Source organism: Asterias rubens, chromosome 6, assembly GCF_902459465.1.
Source record: "Asterias rubens chromosome 6, eAstRub1.3, whole genome shotgun sequence".
Classification (NCBI taxonomy): domain Eukaryota; kingdom Metazoa; phylum Echinodermata; class Asteroidea; order Forcipulatida; family Asteriidae; genus Asterias; species Asterias rubens.
Window position 1 is genome coordinate 12157076 of NC_047067.1, and position 26469 is coordinate 12183544.

General features: G+C 38.7%; 1 protein-coding gene across 1 annotated transcript; it reads left to right on the forward strand.

Annotated features, from left to right (window-relative positions):
- LOC117291799 (transportin-3-like) lies at window positions 1-26159 on the forward strand. The gene is made up of 21 exons (XM_033773715.1): window positions 1-180; window positions 3918-4007; window positions 4861-5048; window positions 5844-6000; window positions 6532-6675; window positions 8020-8195; window positions 8978-9053; window positions 10440-10649; window positions 11708-11815; window positions 13549-13646; window positions 15180-15319; window positions 15942-16133; window positions 17160-17251; window positions 17526-17608; window positions 18176-18377; window positions 18722-18838; window positions 20324-20418; window positions 21316-21472; window positions 21635-21802; window positions 23797-23909; window positions 24579-26159. Exons 1-21 carry the CDS (start codon window positions 64-66, stop codon window positions 24637-24639), a joined length of 2784 nt encoding a protein of 927 aa, XP_033629606.1. The 5' UTR covers window positions 1-63; the 3' UTR covers window positions 24640-26159.
- The last annotated feature ends 310 nt before the right edge of the window (window positions 26160-26469 follow it).

Genomic DNA, 26469 nt, shown 5'->3' on the forward strand with positions numbered 1-26469 from the left:
GATTGCAAAGAACTCCTGTCAGATTATTTGGAAGGGGTATTCCTTCTGTAATTTACTACAAAAATGGAAACAGCACCGCCTGTAGATACTGTGATTCGAGCTGTGACTGCCTTGTACCATAATCCAGATGCAGCAGAGAAGGAAAGGGCGTCTCGATGGCTGCAGGAATTCCAAAGATCGGTGAGCTTGCGAGTCCACTTTTTTTTCCCGTCAATAATTTTCAAAATTAAGAAATTTGCCCACTTTCCGGACATGATTTAGAATTAAGGTAAAAATTAAAACGCTCGCCATTTTCACGATTAAATATTGAGTATTGCAGAATATAAGGTGTTTATGATAACTGTTGACGATTTAAGTTATTGCTGTGTCAAAGACTTTCTTCCAAATAAATAGCAACAAACGGATGACAAAAAATGACATGATTCCATGAAAATGAATGTAAATTTGATCTGGATCTTGTTTTAGTTTGTGTTGAAACATCTGCATCTGCATCTGTTAGCTACTGTACAAACGCCTGGTGTGGCTATCCCGTACAGAACAAATTGTGTGATGTTTCAGATCAGAGAAAAAACAGATATGAAAACCTCCCACAGAATCGGGTAGGGATTGAACAAAACACTTTAACACTAAATGCAAGGCAGCGTTGCAGGATTCGAACCGGTGTCCACAGTAACTAACAGACAGGTGGCAAAGATTTCAATTATTCGGCCACCACTTGGTCCATGCCACCACTTTTTCACTAGTTTTTTTGGCCAAAACTTCCTTGTTCCTTCCTTGGAGTTAAATGATCCCTCTATACTATACACACACACACTTACACACTCACAGTGCACAAAGGAATCTTAACTGGATTTATACAAAAGGAATGTCTCCTGAGTATTAATTAGAAATTGTACTTATTTATTTTATAATTTCACATTGGATGAAAATGTGGTGGCGTAGGATACAGACATTTTTCCAATTGCTCTTCTGGTGTGTTTCAAACAAAAAAACCAGGAAAGCTGCTGAAGTTATTATTTGTTAATCGTAGATTCTTCCAAAAGTTCCAGCCCCTTAGCAAAAGCCATATGTTTTAATTAAAGTTTGGCTGAAAAAAATTCTGAAGATCTGGAATTATAAATTACACTTTAAAGTTTAGTACCCAAAAAAAAGGGTGATTTTCACCATTGCTTCCAGCGCCTTTTGTCTCTGTCTGTAGTCTGTACCTGGCCACTACATACAAGTGTACTCCTAGAACTAATTCGGTTTCGTCCCGCTATCGGCTCCCGTAACGGGAGACGAGACGGTAGCCGGACGAAACCAAAATAGTTCTATTTCTAGTAACTCTAGGAGTACCCACTAAAAAGCTCAGTTTCTGCGCAAATTGAGGCCTGGATTTACGTGCATGCTCAGGAGGCCATGGTCTCTGTTGGTCTTGGCCTTGGTGCCCCTTCATATAAGTTTGGAAACACATTATTTTTAAGAGTTTCTAATGGAAGTGCCCTTTGTAAAATGAAAATGGCCTTGCCTTTTCAATATGTTCAGAGATGAATTTGCAGGCCTACATGTATGGTCCCGTAGGCAGAGGAGTATGGCATAGGTCAGTTGGTGGACATTTGCAGAAAACTATCAAGTCCCTTTTAAGTAGGATTTGAAACTTTGCATGGTGGAAATATGATATAGAAAGGTTTGCGGTAACACCATGTAATGACTATCTCTAATGAGTTGGGGTGGTTCTGAAAAGAAACGTTGGTTTCAACTCGGCGTTTTTATCAGTATGTTCTGATCGTCTTCTGGAGAATAGTCTCTTTTACAAGTTTATTTCTGGTGCGCTGCATCCTCTTACAGTACACAAATAGAATGCACTCTAGCAAGTCATCTAGGAAACTCTCTATTTGTAAACAACTAGGGAATGCTTTATCGCGTTATTTTATATTAACCAATCCACTAGAGTAATCAGGGGATTAACAAACTGTAATTGCTCAAAGTCTTGTTTTCTCATTGTAGAAAATCATGACTAAGTCTGGTCTCAGGAAGTGTTTGCTGGGAGGGTATACAAATCACAGGGGAGTAGAAACTGTGTGGGGGTCATGTGGAGCAGTTTCGTCAATCGCATACGGATGCCAGCACCTCAGATTAAGAATTTGGTGAACTTAATGATTTCCTATTAATTGAGCAACTGGAAGGGGGTAGGTTGTTGCACAGATTAAGGATTGCCTGTTTGAATCCCAAGGGGGCTGAAATGTGTGTTTCTTGGGAGCCCTGTACAGGTTGTGGAAGTTTATAGACAGGAAGTTGTCCGTCGACAACCCTATTACCAAGGATGTGTGAACTGTGAATGTGCTTGTGTCTTTGCAAAGTGGAGATTCTCTGAATTTAGAATTGTTTGGCATACAGCCACACTGGGCAATGCTGACAGAACTGACAAATTTCGCCCAGCACTCTGAGCAAAATACATGTACACCTTGCTGCCCAGCACAGATTTCCCCCAGATTGCACTTCAGCCAGTCAGCAATGAGGGCCCCTTATCTACTTCGTAAACGTGAATAGTTTTGTTGATCTGCTCGCCCTTGATGAATTTAGAGCTGACCACTACAATTGGTCAAGCTACAATGCACAAGGTACATTACATGTATGTACATAACGTGCATCATGTGCATAAAAGAGCCCGCTGTATCAATGGGTTTTTTTTTAATTAGTCTTAAAGGGACATGTTGCCTTGGATCGGGTGAGTTGGTCCATGAAAACCGTTTGAAAACCGTTTGTTATAAAATGCGTATGGTTATAAAAAAAACGATTTAAAAGTACGTAGAATATAATAATCCACACAAAAATACCTCGAAATTGAACAGTTTTCCTTATTATGTTGTGAATTAACAGGACACGCCTTTATGTGGAGTCAAATTTTTTGCTCCACAAGATGGTTGACCGTGTTTGATCGCATAATGAAAGGAAAACCATGCAATTTCGAGGCATTTTTGTGTGGATTATTATGTTAACTATTGAAACATCTTTCTAACCATGGCTTTCTAACCATACGCATTTCAAAACAACTGGTTTGAAATACTTTTCATTGACCAACTCGCCCGATCCAAGGCAAAGTGACCCTTTAATGTGAAAATGTAAAAAAAACAGGTAAATTAGATTAAGTACAGTCCTTACCTTTTGTTTAACTGGTCAGCTTGATTGTTAACTGGTCTGCTAAGTTTTTGACTGGTTCGTCACACTTGACAACATGTATTAAAAAAAACAAACATTGTGTAGTATGCATGTGTTATGCACCAATCGCAATTCAATCAAAAGAGCTGCCTTATGGTATTCAATTTTACAGCTGTTATGCTGTTGACCCCTTGCTGCTGCAAAGCGCAACTTTGCAGAATGTGCAACTACCATTTTCACCACTTTTGGGGTGTAAATTACTTTGTGTACATTTTTGCTCTAAAAATGGCACTCAAAATGGTGGGGGGGAGAAAGGTAATGTAGAATAACGAGCTTTTAAAGTGAGGTCACTGTTAAAACAATAACACAATTTAAACATGCTTTGCAATGTAAGTTGAATAGCATTACATAGTTTTTTCACCTACATCACATGTACAAGTACATGTACATGTAGGCTACTTTGGGCAGTAGGGTTGGTGTACATGTAGTGGTACATGTACATGTACCGCCAGGGACACTAAGTGGATTGGGTTTTCAAATTTCAAACCCTTTGATTGCCTAAACTTTCCCTGTGTGGGTTTTGCCCCCCACATCTTAAACTGAAACTTCCTTCCTTGTCTTCTCTCCATTGGGTTCTTGGCTACATGTACGTAGTTTAATGATTGAGATTGATTTTCTTAAAATTATTGCCTTCAAAACCGGAATATTTGTAGCTAATGAATGAATAAGTAAATAAACAAATAATAAAGACTCGTGTATGAATTTGTTTTGAATCCTAGGTCCATTCGTGGCAAATCTCTGATCAGCTGCTGAGGATGAAGCAAGATGTTGAAGTTTGCTACTTTGCAGCCCAGACGATGAGATCTAAGGTAGGTTTAACAAGCTTCAGAGCATGACATATTATATGGTGAGCAAGGCCTTACTTCATGGCTCTGCTTACCCAAAGCAAAGAATCAGTGCTTATTTGAATAGCCATAAGGCCAAGTCACACTGCAGCGATAATGAAAACGATCACGACGCAAAAAAAACAGAATGGATTCTACTGGTTGAATTGGTCCACGCAGCTCCACACGTCCAGGCTTACTCAACCAATTGAGGGCATGCATTTTTAACGCTCTCATTATCAAAGCCTGTGTGACCCGGCCTTTAGACAAGATTTGATTAGAAATATGGAGGAAAAGCTTCATTTTGTGCGCAATAAGTGACAGCACTTTTCCCCGCTAACTTGAACATTTAAGATTCTGGTAACTCTCATTTGTACTTCAGTAGGTACACATAAGTATCTACATGTAGTACATTTAAACCATTTGGCTGTGGTACATTTGGTTTAAGGAAATTTTTCAACTAAGATCAAGAAAATCTTTGGCATTTCCTTTTCACAAGATGCGATCGATGGGTTTGTCCAACAGTGTCAAGCTCATATTTAGTATCGTTCAATTTTGTTTATACCATAAGTTTTTAATGCCATTTCCATACCATAAATGAAAGATTTTGTCCTTGTATTTTAAAAACTACATCCTTAAGATTGTAAAACGATGCAAAAAAGTGAAATGCGAGTGAAAATGGAATCACCCCTAAGTGCATGGTGATGACAACCTTCTTATATTCAGATGTATTATAGTTTAATGATTTTGTATACCGGAAGCCTTTCCAGTCTAACATGGTACAATGTATATACATGTATTCTCCTCGTTCACCTCTCACCAACCTCTTCTCCTTCAGATCCAATACTCATTTCATGAGTTACCACCAGACTCACACCAAGCTCTCCGAGACTCACTCATCATTCACATCGAGAGTCTCAACGATCCAAACTTCCAGATCATACTGACGCAGTTGTGTTTGGCGCTGTCCGACTTGGCCTTGCAGATGGTTATGTGGAAGAACTCGCCAAACTTTCTGATTCAAAGGCAAGTAATATAATGACTGTCTGGCCTGTACAATGTATGCTTTGTATTTGAAAGGGCAAGGACACAGATGCATGTTCTCCTTGGTAAAGGGCACCCTTTGAGGAAATTGTAAATTTCGATTGAAGCATTTTAAGGGCATTAAGGCAATGACCAGCAGGCATGGGGTCGATTGCCTTAGTTGCCTCCTCCGTCAGGCCTGAATTTTTTTTGACAAGCATTGGTAAAAACATTTAATAGAGTTGTCATTACTAGCTGAGCTCATATTTGGTCTTGAAATATCATCCTTTAAGTATATCAAACACTGTTATAGTTTTATAGCACTTTAGAGGAAATAGACAAATCCTGAAAACAAGGAGGACATAATGGTGTGTCATGGCCTAGAGGTACTCAGCAGAGTGTGGGATCGAGTCCAAGGCGTGACACTTGTGTCTTTTAGCAAGACACTTAACCCTGATGCTTTGTCCTTCGGCTGGGGTGTAAAGCTGTTGGTCCTGTGTATTGTGTAACACATGTTACAGAACACAGTGCACTTTTGGCAAAGAGAAGGGGTTTGCCCCGGTGTTCCTGGTTTCATGGCTGCGTAATGCCCCACAGCAACTTGTAAACCATTACATGGTGCTATGTAAAAGGAGTAGGTCTTACAATTCAAACATAGTCCTACTTAAACCTTGCAGAAAAATACTGTATGTTGAAGCGCCTTAAGTGTCACTGCGTGTGACGGACGTGTATATAAGCGCTATGTAAGATATTCTTGCAGAAGCAGTCATTTCAAAACTTTGATGTTTACACCAACAGGTTTAGCACGGATGCATCTCAGATTCCCATCCTTCTTGAGTTGCTTACCGTCCTGCCAGAGGAGGTCCACAGTCGCTCTCTACGTCTGGGGATGAATAGAAGAGAAGAGTTCACACAAGAGTTATTCCAAGCTGCTCCGACAGTAGTGCGCATTATGGTGAGTTGTCCTGAGGTCTCGAATTCAAGCATCTGAAAGAAAGCACACAACTTGTGCAACAGGGGTGTTTTTTCTTCCATTTCTATCTCGCAACTTTGGTGGCCAATTGAGCTAAAAGTTTTCACAGGTTTGTAATTTTGTGCATGTTGAGATGTGAGAAGACTGATCTTTGACAATGGGAGACTTTCAGGACGCTTGGTGGCAGCAGACTTACCAGGTAAAATCCATTGTTCTCGATAATGTGTGCATGCTCAGAACTACGTAAACAATGGAAATTTACCTGGTAAGTCTGCTGCCACCTAGCGCCACAAAGTCTCCCATTACCAAAGGTATCCAGTGCCTTTAAACAATGCCCTGCTCTTTTCTATACATGTACATGTACATCAGTAAAACTATCATTATTACATGTACATGTACTCTGTATCCTTCTGTGTTGAAACCTAGGGACCTGCAAAAGTGACTGGCCATTTATTTTTCATTGACCAATGGAATTAATATTAACTGAATATTGTTTTTTTTTTGCATTTGCAGGCTGCCTGCTGTGAAACGTCAGTCAGTGATCATCGTCTCTTAGGTAGAATCTTCAAGTGTTTAGCAAGTTGGTTTTATCCTGGGATTATTCCAAGTGTAGATGTGGCCAGCAGTACACTGTCTAACCTACTGTTTGATGTTCTGGTGAGTAACTATGCAATGATAGAGAGGTTTGACAAGCGTATGGGTATAGATATTGATCTGACAACCCTATCAGGCATTTTCTCCTTTGTGAAGTGCACCCTATGAGGAGCTTGTAAATTTCTACTGGAGCCTTTCAAGGGCACCAAGGCAATGACCAGGGGACTTGGAGGCAATCGCCTTGGTTGACTCTGTGAAGTATCAGGCCTGGTTGAATGTATGTAAGATTTTGTTTCTCGATAATAAACCATTCTTAAATAGCGCATATCACTGTGACGACCCTCAGTATTTTATTTTCCTACAAGGTATATGTGGAACCACTTGTTGAAGTACTGAAGTATGAGAGTTATTCTTTTTATCAATATCAACCACAAGGGAAACTGACTGGGTAAATTTGGAAATGATTTTGGGGGTTGAACAAAGAATTGACTAGAGTGGGATTCGAACCAACGACCTGCGGATTAATCTGCTGGCGCTCTACCAACTGAGCTATATCTAGCCTTATATTGGCGGTGTCCCTGTTTTGTCAACATCTTTGTTCGGGGTTGCCAGTCAGAAGCCATACAACCGTTTGACTGCCGTGTAGCCAGGGATCACACCCAATTTACGATACAACCTGGGAAGCGGCAGCTAGGGGATCACCTTAAGGGGATGCGACTTTTTGTTTCAGATATCAATATAAACCACATTCCTTTTAATACATAGATGTACATGTAGTGCCCTGTATTGGTTTACAAGGTGCTGTGGTACAATTCGCAGCTAATCGAGAATACAGGGGCGAACCCCTTCCCTTAATATTGACAGAACTGGGTTCTTTTACAAGCTTTACACAACACACAGGGCCTAGGGTGGATTTCACAAAGAGTTATAGGACTAGTCTTATCTTGAGTTGTCCTAACTTAGGACTAGCCATGCGTTTGTTATCTCCTAGGACTAGTCTTAAGTTAGGATTAGTCCTAACCCTTTGTGAAATCGTCTCTTGGGGCTTTATGTCCCGTTCAAAGGATAAAGCAATAATGGTAAAGGACACAAGTGTCATGACCGGGACTCAAACCATCGCTCTGCTGATCAGAAACACAAGAGCTTGAGTTTCAATATAACTGAGATGCAATTTTTTTTTTTTTTTTTTTTTTACCCTGTCATTAGCATGAAAAGTCTATAAAGCAAACACTATGTGAACATGTGGGTCAGGCATTATGCTAAAAAAATGTTCATACTTTTGTCCAAGGACCCAATATCATGCCTGCCACAGTGCCACAAAAACGTTTCTTTGCACCTAGAACAAGCCCTACCTTTGAGGCCTTCCCTTACTGATAAATTCTTATCACCAACCCATCTATTCTTTAGAAGAAACATGATACACCGTCCATGCTTCATGAAGCGGCCAGCGATTGCGTCTGCTCAGCTCTCTATGCCATGGAGGATATAGAAGAACATCTATCACTAGCCGAGACGCTGTATAGAGGAATCATCCAATTGCCTGAATCGTATGCCATGGTTGTCGCTGCTGAAGATGTAGATAAGTAAGTCATGATAATAATAATACAATAATAGGCGCTATACAAAGAACAGAGCGCCTAACATTAACAAAGGGAGGGCAACACAAGAACAAAACCAGACCAACGACAGGCTAATAGAGAAACAAAAAGAGGAGCAAATTAGGATGGTTCTGGAAATAAAAATGTCTTGAGGAGGCGTTTAAACACAGCCAATGACGCAGCCCCTCTCAGACTCGCTGGCAGCGCGTTCTGTAATGATAATAATCCACAGAGTTAAATTTTGTCCGGGCGTAAACCAATCCTGCTCAATCTTTTAAATGTGCAAAACATTTTCTGCACGAGCTTCAAATTGCGCCAAACATTTCCTGCACAATCTTCAAATTGAGCAAACCATTCCTGCATGATCCTCAAATTGTGCAAATTGCTCATGCATGATCGACATATTGTGAAAATCATTCCTGCACTGACGGCAAATTGAGCAAACTCTTCCTGCACAATAAGCCGATTGCTCAAACCATTTCTGCACGAGCGTCGAATTGCACAAACCATTCCTGCACGATCTTCAAATTGTGCAGACTATTCCTGCTACGGTAATGCTTCATTTTATTCCGGCAGTGCTTCTCATAAAGACTGTCATCTTTTTACATATAACCACATTACTTCAAAATAAAAATGTTTCTCAAAATGCTGTGTACAATCAAATGCTACTGTAGGCTTTAACCAACAGTTTTTGATTACCAATTGTATAACATTCCCTTTACAGCATGTTATTTATTTTGTCTGATCTGTTTTCATTGCTGTAACAGGGCCATTAACTACAGCAGGATTTTTACAGAGCTTGCTGAAGCTTTCATGGAGGTTATGGTAGAAACACCAGGTCAAGTACGTGCAAAAGTCTCTTACTCAAAACACTTAAAGACACTGGACACTCTTGGTAATTGTCAAAGACCAGTCTTCTCACTTGGTGTATCTCAGCATAAATGCATAAAATAACAAACCTGTGAAAATTTGACCTCAATTGGTCGTCGAAGTTGCGATATAACTATGAAAGAAAAAACACCCTTGTCACACGAAGTTGTGTGCTTTCAGATGCTTGATTTCGAGAGCTCAAAATCTAAATCTGAGTTCTCAAAATCAACTTCGCGGAAAGTTACTTCTTTCTCAAAAACTACGTCACTTCAGAGGGAGCTTTTTCTCACAATGTTTTATACTATCAACCTCTCCCTATTACTCGCTACCAAGTAAGATTTTATGCTAATAATTATTTTGAGTAATTACCAATAGTGTCCACTGCCTTTAAAGCCATTGGAACCTTTCGGTAAACAGTGTTGTCCAAGGCCCACACTTTGTGTACCACAACTTCTATATCAAATAACAAACCTGTGAAAATTTAGGCTCAATCGGTCATCGGAGTCGGTAGAAAACAACGGAAAAACCCACCCTTGTTTCCGCGCGTTTCGCCGTGTCATGGCATGTGTTTAAAATAAATCCGTAATTCTCGTTAACGAGAATTTATATTGTTTTGCTGTTTTCTCAAAAAGTAAAGCATTTCATGGAACAATATTTCAAGAGAAGTCTTTCACCATTGCCTTCTGTAAACCCTGTAAGTTATTTGTAAATCTGTGAACTTTTATTTTTTTTTTCTGAACCGAAAGGGTCCAATGGCTTTAAAGAGAGTCTCCAAAGTCGACTTAAGTTTTATGATTCACTTAGTTTTCAGTAGATGGAGTCCACATGAAAGTTACAAATCTCTAAAACTAAAATGTTGTAAAATGCTATTTATTGGTTTCAGAGGGAAAATTTAAACATGGTGTCATCGGACATGAAGAAAATGAGTCTTTACGTTTCAAGTACGAGTCAAATTCAATGCCATTTTGATTTGAGTATCATCAAAATACAGGAATAAAAACTATATCTGTATAAAAGTGTACAGACCATGTAAATATGATGTCATCAAATGTTTCGGATAAACAAATAACAATATAGAGAATTGTATAATATCTGGAGGAACAATCCCCTGTGTTTGTTAACTTTGGTTTACCCTTACACTACTCAGTACTTTCCAAAGTTTTGTGAAAAAAGGCTACACTGGCATATTACTCGGGTGGGATTCAAACCTACGACCTTAACAATTCTAGAATAGCATCTTAATAGACCAAGATTGCCCAGTAGCAAGAGGCAGTTCCATCTCCTATATTTTAGCAGCGGGTAGATGTATTAAGTCCCCTGTGTTCACGATTATAAGACTCACTGATTGGTTGGTTTCAGGGTCTTGGTGATCTAAGCATACTTGACGCTGTCTTGACGTGCGTCGGGCACAGCCAGTACGAGGTGGCTGAGATCACCTTCAACTTCTTTTACCGACTGTCGGAGATACTGTACAAACGGGGACAGGACGACCTGAACGAGATCTACAGGCCGTACATCGAGAGACTAGTCAATGCTTTGTGTACTCATTGCCAGATGGACACAGACCATGTGAGTATTTTCGGTCTTTTTGATACTTTGAAACACTAGGTGGCAGCAGACAGGCTACATGATTGGCAGTTGTTTACAGAAATAGACACCTGTTTATGCGTTGTGTACTCATTGCCAAATAGATACAGACCATGTGAGTTTTTTGGGGGGTCATTCTGTGGCTTTTGGTAACACTTGTATTTGTACACAGTAGATAGATTTTGTTCTTTTGAGAAATTGTCTTGCTTTTATAATCTACTACAGCGAAGTAGATTTTTTTCGGAATTCTTGACACTGTTCAATTCTAAAAAGAACTGTCCTGCTTTTTAACTACTACCTGGGCGGGAGGTAGCAAATGGACTGTGACTACTACTTCTGCATTAGTGGATCCAGGAGACCTCTCATGATTAACTTCACTCCCAGTGGCTTTTTCATAGACAATATCAACCTCTAGCCCCGCAGGCATGGCAGGTACCAATTTATACCTTTGGGTAAAGAGAAGCAATTATAGTCAAGCATATCGCTCAAGTACACTCAAGTGTCGCGACTGGGATTCGAACCCACACTCCGATGACGTGACAACCAGAACTTTAATTCAATGTTATAAACCACTCGGTCATGAGTGCATTTCGTAGCTGCATTGGTCTCTAAAATTTGAAAGAGCCTGTGCTTTTTTATCATACCTGTAGAAACCTATTGAAAAAACGACCAGTTATAAAGTGAAGTTTATGTTATACATTTGGTTTGCGGTAACACCATGTGTGTATCTACTTGCCAGGTAGAGTTTGTTCTCAGAGAACTGTCTTGCTTTATTCTAATACCGCGGAGTAGATGTTCGGGGGTTCGGGAGACTTCTCAGTTCTGAAAAGAACTGTCCTGCTTTTTTAACTATCCGGGCGGATGATATAGAAAATAGGCTGGATCTTATGGGATTGTATCTACATGTAACTGTACTGCTGCGGAGTGAGTTCTTAAATTGGTCTCAACGTTTCGACTAGCTTGCTCTAGTCATCGTCAGGCGACTCACATGTTGAAGGAGAATTTTATGTTGTTTTGTATTTGTTAATACCTATTTTCAGGAAGGAATACCTGATGAGAATGACGACTTTGGTGACTTCAGGATTAGAGTTGCTGAGCTCATTAAGGATGTAATCTTCCTAATTGGGTCAACTACGTGCTTCTCACAGGTGGGTTTGTTTGGTTTATTCTGAGAGACTTGTTTGAAGATAAAGGAACATTACAAAATTGGTTTTTGCTAATAAAACAGTTGCTTGAAATGTAAGCACTGTACACGTATGTAATCCAGTATCCACTATATACATACACTGACAAACCTGTAGAAGTTTGAGATCGATCAGCCATCTGGGTCACCAGGGAATAGTTAAAAACCGATTACAAACTTTGCATTGCATCAATGCCAAAATAAAAATGAATAAAATGCTCACTGAGAGATAAACTCCAAAAATTACATTTCAGACAGAAATATTTCAAGGGATGTTTTCAACTATCATCATCATTGGAACGTGTAATTTTTATATGTAAATCTGTGATCTTCACGATTTTTGTTTCTTACCAATTCTGTAACGTTCCTTTAAAGGCAGTGGACACTATTGGTAATTACTCAAAATAATTATTAGCATAAAACCTTACTTGGTGACGAGAAATTGGGAGAGGTTGATAGTATAAAACATAGTTTTCAAGAAAGAAATAATTTTCCACAAATTTGATTTTGAGACCTCAGATTTAGAATTGGAGGTCTCGAAATGAGGCATCTAAAAGCACACTTTCGTGTGACAAGGGCGTTTTTTCTTTCATTATAATCTTGCAACTTCAACGACCAATTGAGCTCAAATTTTCACAGGTTTGTTATTTTATGCACATGTTGAGATACACCAAATGAGAAGACTGGGCTTTGACAATTACCAATAGTGTCCGGTGCCTTTAACTGAGTCTGTTGGACACCATAGGACAGGTTGGACCCTAGTGTTGAAAGTAATGACCACAATGTAACAATAAGGAGCGAACAAAAATTAAAACAAATTATTGCCCTTTTTCTGACCGACCCAAAAAGTTGGAAATACTGATACATTATCTTATCCGAAGGAGAAATATTTCATTCTGTGTACTGCCAGCAATCAAGCTAGTCAATTTTGTCTGTGTATAATTACAGGGAAGAAGCATTGATGGTAGTTAAAAAACAATGCGTGAAAAAACCGCATTAAGAAAACGACACGCACCTTTAGCCAAAAGGGCAATGAAAAATATCTTTTTTGTATGCCTAATAATAATAGTGGCTTCTTTTATAGGGCTTGAATCTGTCACTCAGTGACGCTAATGGTGCTCGTACATGTACATGTACGTTATTACCCTATGGTCACAGGGCCATTTGGTTCATTCCAAACGCTTTGGACACTAATGGTAATCTCTGTTAGCATAACAACTTACTTGTTAAGGATCAAATGGAGAGCTGTTGATACTATAAAACATTGTGAGAAACGGCTCCCTCTGAAGTAACGTAGTTTTCGAGAAAGAAGTTATTTTCCACTAAAATATTTTAATTTGATTTCGAGACCTCAGATTTTGATTTTTAGGTCTTGAAATCAAGCATCTGAAAGCACACAACTTCGTGTGACAAGGGTGTTTTTCCTTCCATTATTATCTCGCAACGACCATTAATTTTGTGCATATGTTGAGATACACCAAGTTAGAAGACTGGTCTTTGACAATTACCAAAGGTGTCCAGTGTCTTGAAGGCATTCCATCTCCCTGGGGATTATACACAGCCTGTGCTGCCAAGTATGTAGCGGACTGAGCTAAATCAATCACAATTTACTTTTAAAAGGACATACTCAAAGAGTAACTTTGAACTTGTAAACAGGTCATTTACGTATTATTATTTTTCTGTTGTTAATAATTTCAGATGTTTAGAAACTTAGCAAGCCAGGGGTCAGCGGTGACGTGGAATGTAACAGAAGCTTCGCTATTTGTGATGTCATCGGTGGCAAAGAACGTTCTCCCGTAAGTTTGTTCGTCATCCTGTCGTTGCAACAACAACATATCTCAAATACTAGTTTGGTTTTACCCTTTAAACATGTTAAACACGGATGTGTGTTAGCACTGTATACTCGGTACTTTCCCCGAGTTCTATTGAAAAAATCTCAGGCAGAGTACTAGAACCCATCATTTCTGTTAACAGATCTCGATTTTGTAATAACTTTGTGTCCATGCAAACTCATAGTCTATAGCTTTTGTGTGTACATGCGGTACATTTTAGGCTAGAAGAATTTTGAATTTTAAATTGAATTTTAAACTCTAGTGTAAGCATAAATGCTATTGTAGGAGATATGACGTTAGTTAACCAACCCAATAATTTGATAGAGTTTTTGGTTAACATCCCTACTATCTGAATTAATTGCAGAGTAGGGCTTTTAAAGGCAGTGGACACTATTGGTAATTGTCAAAGACTAGTCTTCACAGCTGGTGTATCTCAACATATCCATAAAATAACAAACCTGTGAAAATTTGAGCTCAATCGGTCATCGAACTTGCGAGATAATAATGAAAGAAAAAATACCCTTGTCCTACGAAGTTGTGTGCGTTTAGATTCGAGACCTCAAGTTTAGAACTTGAGGTCTCGAAATCAAATTTGTGGAAAATGACTTCTTTCCCGAAAACTATGGCACTACAGAGGGAGCCATTTTTCACAATGTTTTATACCATCAACCTCTCCCCATTACTCGTCACTAAGAAAGGTTTTACGCTAATAATTATTTTGAGTAATTACCAATAGTGTCCACTGCCTTTAAAATCGAAGATAAATGTACGTAAGGAGGCTTCGCAAGCTTACATGCTTTGCGCTCAAAGTTCAGGTTCTTCACAAAGCCTATCACATCCGTGATGAAAGCAAATTAAGGATGTCCTCACTGTTTCAAACAGTACACGCAGGTCCCTTTTGTTATAGGCAGTGGACACTATTGGTAATTACTCAAAATAATTATTAGCATAAAACCTTACTTGGGAACGAGTATCGGGGAAAGGTTGATAGCATAGAACATTGTGAGAAACAACTCCCTCTGAAGTGACGTAGTTTTTGAGAAATAAGTATTTTTCTACAAATATTTTGATTTCGAGACCTCAGATTTACAATTTGAGGTCTCAAAATCAAGCATCTGAAAGCACACAATTTTGTGTGACAAGGTGTTTTATTCTTTCATTATTATCTCGCTTATTATCTCAAATTTTCACGGGTTTGTTATGTTATGCATATGTTGAGATACACCAAGTGAGAAGACTGGGCTTGGACAATTACCAATAGTGTCCAGTATCTTTAAAGGCCTCAGTTTTAATTGGCAGACACCCCAAGTAATGGTCAAGGACATCCACATTCATCATGCTGGTCTGTATCAAGGTTACTTGGTCCGATAACGGAGCCCTTAGGGTGCTTCTAAATTCATAGTGTAAAATTACAGTTTTAGGGTTTTGACCAGTAGGGAACTTGGGGTTTTGCTTTTAGCAAATGTATTAAGTAGCTTTTTGGTAATTTTGTTTCAGTGATGAAAATGAAGTTGTCCCATCGGTCATCCAAGCCATCCTTGGCCTTCCAGAGGAAACTCATGTAGCTGTCAAATACACCAGCATTCAGATGCTGGGAGAATTATCCGAGTGGATAGACAATCATCCACAAACGCTTGGTGAGTAGCTTGTAACCCTGGGTGAAGATAATCAATGCAAAGCATCTTGCTCAAGAACACAAGTGTCATGACCGCGATTCGAACCCACACTCCAGTTACATAACCACCAAAAAATTGAATTCCTTGCTCTAAACCCACTCGCCCACTTCTATCCACAGAGAGCTATCCAAAAATAGGCCTGGGTGACTAGTGAAATTTCGACTCATCACGCCTCAAACAGTTGTGACTTTGACACTAGTCGCGACCAATTTCAAATTCCCAAGATGCCTTTCAGCTAAGTGTTTGCCGTAGGTGCAATAGTAAGGTTAACACTGAAAGGATTGAGGGATTGTGTCACTGCTGTCTGATTGTGTCACTGCTGTCTTGAATAGTCGTGAGCAACATAATTGGTTCACCAAACATGTAGTCATGACTATTTTTGTAGTACTTGTAACTATTTTTGTAGTAGGTGGCAGCACGATTAACCGAGTATTTGAATATCGGTAGTCGCGTTGCGACTAAGCATTCAATAGTCGCAACTTTGACGCTAGTCGCACTGGTCACCAAGGCTTATCCACAAATACTCTGGGTTTTTTTTTGTGTTTGTGTACTTAATTTTTCCCTTTTATTCCTGACTGTCTAGAACCTATCCTTAACTTCATCACCAATGGTCTTAGGAATCTCCAGCTGTCCTCCGTAGCAGCCACGTCGATCCAACGCATCTGCGCCAAGTGTCAAGACCACCTTGTGTCCCATCTTGACGGCCTCCTTCAGATCGCACAAGCTGTAGACGCCTTTAACCTCTCACAGGAAGCCGCAATAGGATTAATCGAAGGTGAGGGTCAAAGGTCATAGGTCAACTCTTGGTTTCATGTCAATAAGATGGTGGAAATTTTGGGGTAGACAGGGCTGCCCATAATTTTTTTCTGAGATATGGCGGACACCTTACTACGACACTGTTTGGGTTTGGGTGAATTTGTCTGTATACACCCAAACCAATGTACTCCTATAGTGTCCACCTTACCTCTAAAAGGCTAATAACAATAGCTCAGCGTACGTTGTTTAGAGATGTTTTCTATAGGCCAGTAAATACACACTTGTCAACTTTCCCTGTAGGCTACTAAAAAAGAAAGATTCTCCAATAGAGTTTTTTTCTTATTAACCCTGCAGACTTTAAAGTCCTGATGCATATTGTTTACATACATGTACATGTACATGTGTATTGGCAATTGACTAGGGCCCAATTTGATAATAATAATAATTATAATAATAAAAACAAGACTTGTAATGCGCACGTATCCACCCTGCTGGGTGTTCAAGGTGCAGTAAAAACCAACAAACAAACAAAACAAAACAAAGAAAAACAGACACAACAAAATTAGTTCTTGAAAACCTGTGACTTAAGATAAGTTTTGAGAAGAGATTTGAATGTTGTGGTACAAAGACAAGATCTAAGATTAAGTGGTAGAGCTGCGCGGGCAGAAAATATTGCTGAACATTTTTTCTGCTGGGCAGAAATGAGCAGGGATACCAGTCAAAAATTAAATTATACATGTGACTTGCAATGTTTAAAAAGAATGATGTTGTATGCGCGCAACATCGTTGACCACCAATATTGTGAAGCACTGACTCTGATTTATGACACATTTCATTCTTGAAGTTCAATCATGATGTTTAGAAAAGTAAACCATCCTGTATTCAAAGTGCTCTTTCTCTACTTTTGGAAGTCGTGTCTTTTTGTTCTTCTTTCTTTATGTTAAGTTTCAAACAAAGATTCTCCCGCATCTAATTTTAAATACTCACAAGATCTAACCAACCTTCATTCCACTGATCAACCTTGTTCCCGCTGCTCTGTTTGCAGGTACAGCGTTAGTGTTAACCAGAATGCCCCTGGATAAGATCCAGGAAGGTTTGAAGCAGCTGATGTTAGCTCAGGTCACCCCTCTTAGCCAGGTACACTCATCAAGTAATCAATGTGTTCATTATACTGCGTAAATACTGAGTTTTAATTTTGTTTCAATAAGATTGAACAAATTATTTTTGTGATCTCATATAAAAGCGGAAAAAATATTTCATAAAAATTATAATGAGTATTTTTATTGTTCACATTTCTACAAAGATACATATTCAAACAAACATTTGATTTAAGAAGGAATTACATGTTCTTCGTTTGACAGTTTTCTTCTGTATGTCAACATTATGGATTTTTTTAAATTTTATTGGACAGGTTTTAAAAGGAGAGAATGAAGGGAAGCCTGGTTTAACAAGTGACCCAACAGTTTGGCTGGATAGAATAGCTGCAATATTTAAGTAAGTTTCAGCTTTTTTTTGCCAAAGTAAGAGATCTTATCAAGTTCGTTATTCAGTACCCCTGAATTGTACGCCAAGTTTGCACAACTGCTGTTCGTCCACTTACAGCTGATATTAATTGGTACTATATATGCTCTAAAACATATAGCCCTAAGTCCACAAATGGTCTTGAATCGTTGTCTTTTGCAAAACCCAGCCCAGAAATAGTTGAGCGTTTTGGGAAGTAATGTTGGAAATTGACGTTGGCAAGCTAGAGCAACCTAGTAAAAACGTTGAGACCAACTAGAACTCACTCCGCTGTAGTGAGGCTAATAACGAGAAGTCCCCTCAAAAGTAGTAGTCCTGGCCAATATTCTACCTTCCCCACATATTAAAAAGCTTGACAGTTCTTTCCAGAACTGAGAAATCTCCCGAATTTCGAAAAATCTACTCTGAGGTAGTAATATAAGGCAAGACAAGTTCTCAAAAAGAAAACAGAATTTAACCTAGCAAGGAGATACACACATCATGTTAAAGCAAACCAAATATATTTTATTATTATTAATAATACTTCTTGTTGACACACAGAAATACGAATCCTCCCATAACCAATGGGCAAGCGCACCCCTGCCAAGCCATCCTTCAGGAGATCTGGCCAGTACTATCCAATACCTGCAATAAATACCAAGGAGACATCCGCATCATTGAACGCTGCTGCAGATGTATAAGATTTGCCATCCGCTGTGTCGGCAAAGGATCCGCTCTTCTACTCACCCCACTAGTATCTCAGGTTGGTGGCAGTTACTTTCAGTAAAGGACTTGAAATAACCCCGACTGATGGATTTCAAAGCCAGAAACAAAGCACACACACACAGACTAGGAATGAGTCAGGACTTATTGTAGGTGTTCAACACCAATGTCAGGCCTCCAAATAACCAGCGGCACCCACATTAGTTGCCCTGGTGCACTTTGGTTTTGCTGTGGTGCCCTCTGCAAGTTTCCAGAGGAAATTTATTGCACCCCTTCAAGAGCGAAGTTTAAGGCCTGCAGCAAAGTGTTGACCTAAAGTAATACACGTTTTTTGTGACTGAAGTTATGTTTTGTATTTAAATTGTTCTTTCTGTTCTCTCTCAGATGGTAACCATATACCAAGCCCATCATCATTCCTGTTTCCTGTATCTTGGTAGTATATTAGTACATGAATACGGAGCTGATCCTAGCTGCATACCGGGCATCATAGACATGCTTCAGGTAAGTGTGGGTGGTTGAATAGATGGATTTCAATCATAGAGTTATATATAAGAACTAGAGGGCACACTGGCCTATATATGTGCCCTGGCAAGCGCGCAGGCGGCCATTTTTTAAGTTGAACAAACAGGCATTGCTTAGCGTGTGTTTGTGCGGCCATTTTGTAAGTTGTAAAAAAAACAGCATCAGTTCAGTAAACACAAACAGCAACAGTTCAATAAACACAAACTCCAACGTGTACTGCAACGGTTTCAAGACGCATTATCGACAGCCATCTTTGATGTATTAACAAGGGACAAGTGTTAACTTTTCCCTTGTTAAAGCCATTGGACACTTTCGGAACAGATTTTTTTTTTTAAGTTCACAGATTTACAAATAACTTACAGGGTTTACAGAAGGTAATGGTGAAAGACTTCCCTTGAAATATTATTCCATGAAATGCTTTACTTTTTTAGAAAACATTAAAACAATATCAATTCTCGATATTGAGAATTACAGAAAAACACATGTCATGACACGGGGTGAAACGTGCGGAAACAAGGGTGGGTTTACCTGTTATTTTCTCCCGTCTCTGATTACCAATTGAGCCTAAATTTTCGCAGGTTTGTTATTTTATATATAAGTTGTGATACATGAAGTGTGGGACTTGAACAATACTGTTTACCAAAAGTGTGCAATGGCTTTAATACATCAAAGGTGTCGGTCGATGATGCGTGTTGCAATCCATCTACTGTAACTCACTGTTGTATGACAATTCCATGCTTGTATCATCAAAGGCACAATCCCATACTGCCATACCTGCCATACTACAGGCATGATTTTCTTCCTACTTAAAGGCAGTGGACAATATTGGTAATTGCTCAAAATAATTATTATTATAAAACCTTGCTTGGTAACGAGTAATGGGGAGAGGTTAATAGTATAAAACATTGTGAGAAACGGCTCCGTCTAAAGTAACATAGTTATCGAGTAAGAAGCAATTTTCCGCGATTTTGATTTTCGCGATTTTGAGGTCTCGAAATCAAGCATCTGAAAGCACACAACTTCGTGTGGTAAGGGTGTTTTTTTCTTTCATAGTTACATGTATCTCGCAACTCCGACGACCAATCAAGCTCAAATTTTCACAGGTTTGTTATTTTATGCATATGTTGGGATACACCAAGTGAGAAGACTGGTCTTTGACATTTACTAATAGTGTCCATTGTCTTTAAGTTTGATTTCCAATTTTTGTTGTAATTATGAACATCAAGAAAATGGTGATTAAATATCTTGAGAAACTGTATATCTTGCATCGTAATGAACAAGTATGGGTCAGGCGTTGTGCTTAAAAGTTATTGTCCTACTTTTGTCCAAGACCACAATATCAAGTCTGAAAGAAAGCTGATGTGTATTTGTTAAATAGTAACTTTCCAACTGCTGGTTTACATTCTCGGTGCCTGTTGCAATGCGTTTTTTTCATCTCAGTCTTCTTGATTTGTTTTTCATCAGGCATTTATAGTACCAACCTTTCAGATCCTTCGTCAGCCTCATGGCTTGAGGAATCATCCAGACATAGTAGACGATTTCTTCAGACTCTGCTCAAGGTATGTTGTCAAAGTCTCCTAATGGAATTCCCCTCTGAATTTCTGTATTGAGCACCACTGGACACTATTGGTTATAACTCCAAATATTTGTTAGCATAAAAACTTATTTGGAACAAACAATAGGGAGCTGTTGATAGTATAAAACATTGTGAGAAACGGCTCCCTCTGAAGTAATATAGTTGTTTAGAAAGAGGTGATTTCTCACTCAAATAAAAAGGCATTTTGTTATAGACATCTGAAAACACACACATTTGTGCAACAAGGGTGTGTCTTATTTCATTATTCTCTTGCAACTTCCAATTGGGTCAAAATGTTCACCGATTGGTTATGTTTTGCATTAGTTGGGATACACCAAGTGAGACTACTGGTCTTTGACAATTACCAATAGTGTCCAGTGTCTTTAAATGGCATTACCTTTAAAGACACTGGACACTGTTGGTAATAGTCAAAGACCAGTCTTGGTATATCTCAACATATGCATAAAATAACAAACCTTGAGCTCAATCAGTCATCGAAAGTGTGAGATAATAATAAAAGAAAAACACCCTTGTCACACAAGGTTGTGTGCTTTCAGATGCTTGATTTCGACACCTCGAAATCTGAGGTCTCAAAATCACATTCGTGGAAAATTACTTCTTTCTCGAAAACTACTTTACTTCAGAGGGAGCTGTTTCTCACAAAGTTTTATACTATCAACAGCTCCCCATTACTCGTTACCAAGTAAGGTTTTATGCTAATAATCATTATGAGTAATTACCAATAGTGTCCTCCGCCTTTTAAACAATTTTGCTAAAGTAGCTGTTAAAAAACTTCAGTGCTCGTCTGTAGTGTAGTTCATTCAAGATACACAGGGTTTATCTTGTTTTTAAAAATGTTAAAACTTGTTATGGTTTCCAGATTACTACAGAGGTGCCCAGTAGCGTTCTTACAATGTACGTCAGTGGAGGCAATCATAGAGTGTGCACTAGCAGCATTATCGCTGGATCATCGGGAAGCCAATGCATCAGTCTGCAAGTTCTTTCATGAACTCACGCAGTGTGTTATATCCAAATGGGTCAGTTGCTTTTTACAAACAGCTATTCAATTTTCTATTTTACTTGCTTTTGTTTTATGAAGTGTCTGTCGTGTCAAGCCAGTTGTGGTTGTTATGGTCTGAAAATCATTAAACATTTTTTTTTTATATCCACATTTTTTTATTTCTTTTTTGTGTCTTCAGGAGAGTCCAGACTTTGAGACGAGGAAAAACCTGGTGCTGGCTCTACTGGATAAACACGGCCCAGCAATCACCAAAGGGATTCTCCATGCATGTGTCTTCTATCTTCCATCTTACATGATGCCAGATCTCTCAGAGGTCTTGTATGAATTAATGAAAGTCAACAGGGAGGTAAGTTAATAACCCAGTGTGCTCACCCTTAACACTAAAGCCCGGGGTGCGCTTTGATGGCGGTAACCAATAACTGGTTCGATCACTGATTAGTGTTTAACCAATTGGCAATTAAACGGAAACAGTTGTTGGTTAGGACTGCCAAAACGCACCCCAGGTATACACTGTCTGGTAAAAAATGCTGTTGGATCATACACTTCACTTCTCAACTTGTCCAACACCACTTCTAATTTTGCCCTGTTTTTCTACCAAAAATTGTTGTGGGCTAGAAAACACCAAGCCTGTAATAATGCGCAGGCCATGGCTTGTGTTGCCCCTGGTCTTGGCCTTGGTGCCCCTACAAAAGTTTTCCATTGACTTTAAGATTTTCCAGTGGATGTGCCCTTTGCAAAACATAAAAAGGCCTTGCCCTTTCAAAGATGAAATTCCAAGCCTGAAACACCACTTTTTCAATTTGCCCCGTGGGCTACCGAAAACTTTTGTGGGTCGGTACTTGCCACTTCTCAACTTGACCTGTTGGCTGCCAGAAACTGTGCCGATCCATCTGTGTGTAATGCCCATATTTCTTCCTTTTTAGATGTGAATAATACATTTTAAAATGTGTAAATTTAATTTTGGGTGTGTACATTTTTACCTTGAACCTTATTTTGTCATGTTTTTCTGAGTGTCCTTTTTATTTGCATTTTTAATATTTTGAAGTGCCATTACAATTCTTTATGTTGTTTGAATCTACCATTCTCTTTATGTTTGTGAATATACTTTTTTAATTTATTTTTTTCTGAATTGAATTTGAATTTAATTGAACTTTATGCTGTTGTTTTTTCCACCTTTCCATGATATTGTGAAGTATTTTTCCTTGACTCCTCTTCTCTTTCTCTGCCTAACTAACTTTTTTATTTATTTTATACTTTTGTATGGGTTTTTCTGAAATGAATTGAATTGCATTGAATTTGAATTGAATTGAATCAACATTGAATCTGTCATGTTTCCCACCATATGATACTGTGAAGTATTTTTCCTTGACCCCTCTTCTCTTTCTGAGCCTAACTAACTATGTTGAGTACCATTGCATTGCTTAATGTTGTTTCAATCTATGCGTACAATACATATTTGTTTATCTTGTTCTTTTGTATCATGTTTTGCTTTGTGAATTTATTTGAACTCCACATTATTTACAATATTAATTATTGTATTTGTTTTATTGTTGTTTTATTTGCAGGTACCCGTTATTTCAATTCATTATCATATACATGTAATCTACCCCTAAAGCCCTGTATATAAGGATTATGAATTTTATATTTAAAAAAAACACATATATTTACTGTAATTTATTCAATAGATAATTAAGTTTGATGCTCCCCTTGTAGTGTTTTTGTTTATCCCTACATGTAACCCTTTGAAACCCTCTGAAATCCTCAGGAAGTTGCTGATTATTGCTGATTTGAGTTTGAGGGAGTAGGCCTAAATAGCAATTGCATAGGTAGTTAGGCCTAGACCATTATTACAAGAATTTGCGATCTTGTTTCATTGGCCAATTGGGGTTCTTCTCAATCCAGTTGTACACATTTCTCAGTATAGTTGTCGTTATCCAAGTTTAATTAAGGGCGATGTCACACGAGGCAATTTACAGGCAACCAGTTCCAGGCAATCTCCAAGAAGAAAAACCATTCACATTTCAACATTTTTCTTGTTGATTATAAAATAATGCTCGAATAATGACTCTTGTGATACCAAAGTGGTCATGGAGCATGCACTACAGTTGGTTGCCTCAAAGTTGCCTGGAAAGGTTGCCTGGAAAGGTTGCCTAAAGGCCCTTTAAGACACAAACAAAGAAACCATTAAAGAATAAGAATAAGAATTAGAATGTTTTACTTTCCACAACGATATAAAGAAATTTAGTTTTCATTGGCGCATAAAAATAAAACAATTACTAGTTAAAAACGGAGACAACAAATTAAGTCCTTTTGATATCAAGATTCCTTTTTGTCTTCCAGACGTTGTGTACATGGCTTGAAGAGGCGTTAAAATCACTCCCTGCAGAGACGCAAGACGGACGAGTCAATGCAACCCAGAAACAGCTCACTGACTTCCACAAGACTGTAACAAGGTGAGTATTGAAGCAACTCGCTATATTCACTCTCTTACAGGTTGTTCTTGTAAACAAAGCATTGGACCACTCACACTCTCACAGGTCCCGTTGTCTCTTAAATCATTGGTGCTGGCGGCAGTGATCACTGTTCATTTGATTTTGGGACGTTCTAACTCCTTCTGTGGTCCTCTCTCTATGCTCTCACCTACAACAAGCTGTCGATTTTGTTTTCTCTTTTTTTCTTCCTAGAGTAACATTTCAGAATAACATCAACAATTATGTATCATTACCAGTCAAATGTCAAAGCTAAAGGCTTTGTGGGGAGTGTTCAAGACGCAAGCTCTGATGCTTCTGTTCAGCAGAGTGTGGGTTCGAATCCCGGTCGTGACACTTGTGTCCCTGAGCAAGACACTTAACTATAATTGCTTCTCTCCACCCAGGGGTAAATGGGTACCTATGAGGGCAGAGATGGTTCTTGTGATTGTTTAGCCAAGTAGCGCATACATTGCGCACAGGCTCCCCAGGGAGCTGAGATGGTTTAAGGAATGATTTAAGGCCCAGTGACTAGGGGTAATAATGTCGGAAGCGCTTTGAGACACCCCTCGGGCGTGAAAAGCGCTATATAAAAACGGTCTATTATTAGTATTATCACTCATAATTCTCTGTCTTTTCCCTTGTTTTCACCAGCGCACAAGAGCTGATCACTGTAACCTATGCCATGAGGGACTTCACAAGGCTCTTCAGATAATACTAGCGTCATTTTCCTTCTTCCCCCATCATCAACCCAGGGGGGTCGACAGCCCCACTAAACAGTCTTTACATCCCCTCCAAGTATCATTTCCCGCAGCAGAACGACCGGACGACAAACAAACAAGAGGCAAGAGTTTGGTCATTACAAAAAAAAGCCTGAAAATTCTCCCCTTAGTGCCAATAATTAGATGCTCCATTGCCAGTAACGATCCTTCAATGAATGTGAAACAGTTTGTATGTTGATGTTTCTTCGTTGTTTTTGTTGAGGGTTTATGTGAAGGTTTTTGGGTTTTTTGTATTTTTTTGTATTGGTTTACAAAAAATTATTGTTTTGACAATCAACCTGGAGCAGTGAGTTGGATTGCTTGTGGCAGGTTGTTACTTGTATCTTTGAGCATTTTGATCAACTTGAGCATTTTGTTTTTCCAAAATGGGGGAAGGGGGTAGTTGGCGGTGGTCGAGGAATTTGCCAGGAGATTCACTCTCTTTGAATGTTTTTTTAAATATTTTTCATAAATGCATTAGTTTTTAAAACTGTTATGCAGCATTAAACAAATTTTTTTTAAGAAACTTTGTATATTTTTGTTGTTGCATTTGGGAAATGGAAAAGGCCAGCGATTTGCCGTTTCGGCAGAACGTAATTCCTTGATCATGAACTGGCTCCCTCACCAAAGACACATAGCTTACAGATTTTGCTGGTACAGGTTAACTGACCACTGACATCTGTTTACATTTTTTTTTATATTCCAATCATAATGTAAGAACATTATCTACCCAGGAAGTAGATGTACACATGGCGTTACCGCAACCAAATTTACATTGATACCTCACCTTGTTATGTCTCAAATCCCACATAAACTAAATCATTTATCAGTCTGGCAGCTTCTGATGTATTTGATTGAATCTTTTCAGCACAAACCATTGCCATAGAAACTGACTAATGAACTGTCGTTGTTTGTGTGCTCTTTCCACTGAAGAATATATTGCAGACTTTCTTTTCACCCTGAATCCTCTGTCATGGTTCCCTTAAGAGTGTATTTTACAGGACACGGGTGTGTTCCACTCGCGCAAACGTTGGCGTTCGCCAACAATTTCAAGTGGAACGAGTTGTGTCTGAAAGCTTACTGATTGGGAAGATCATAATAGAACAAAAATTGTCTGTATATAAGTTGCCTCTGAACTGAAGTCATATTTGAGAAACCTAAATTAACAAAAAAGAACTTTTAAAAATGCAACAGCTTATTTCAGTGGTTGGTACAACCCAAAATCAAGGAACATGTGTATACATGCTGAAAATTGTGCATGGTTTTTGGCTATCTTCTCCTGATTTTACACAACGGATTAAACCAACATTTTCCCAGGTTTATTATTCATTTTTATGGTTGATCACTCAAAACCTAAACACTGTCGGTGACTATTTTGTCAGTTCTTCCAACCCTGTACCATACTGTTAAAGGCAGTTAACACTATTGGTAATTACTCAAAATAATTATTAGCATAAAACCTTACTTGGTAACGAGTAATGGGGAGAGGTTGATGGTATAAAACATTGTGAGAAACGGCTCCCTCTGAAATGACGTAGTTTTCGAGAAAGAAGTAATTTTCCACAAATTTGATTTCGAGGCCTCAGATTTAGAATTTGAAGTCTCGAAATCAAGCGTCTGAAAGCACACAATTACTTCGTGTGACAAGGGTGTTTTTTCTTTCATGGTTATCTTGCAACTTCGACGACCGATTGAGCTCAAATTTTCACAGGTTTGTATGTTTATTTATGCATATGTTGAGATACTGATCTTTGACAATTACCAATAGTGTCCAGTGTCTTTAA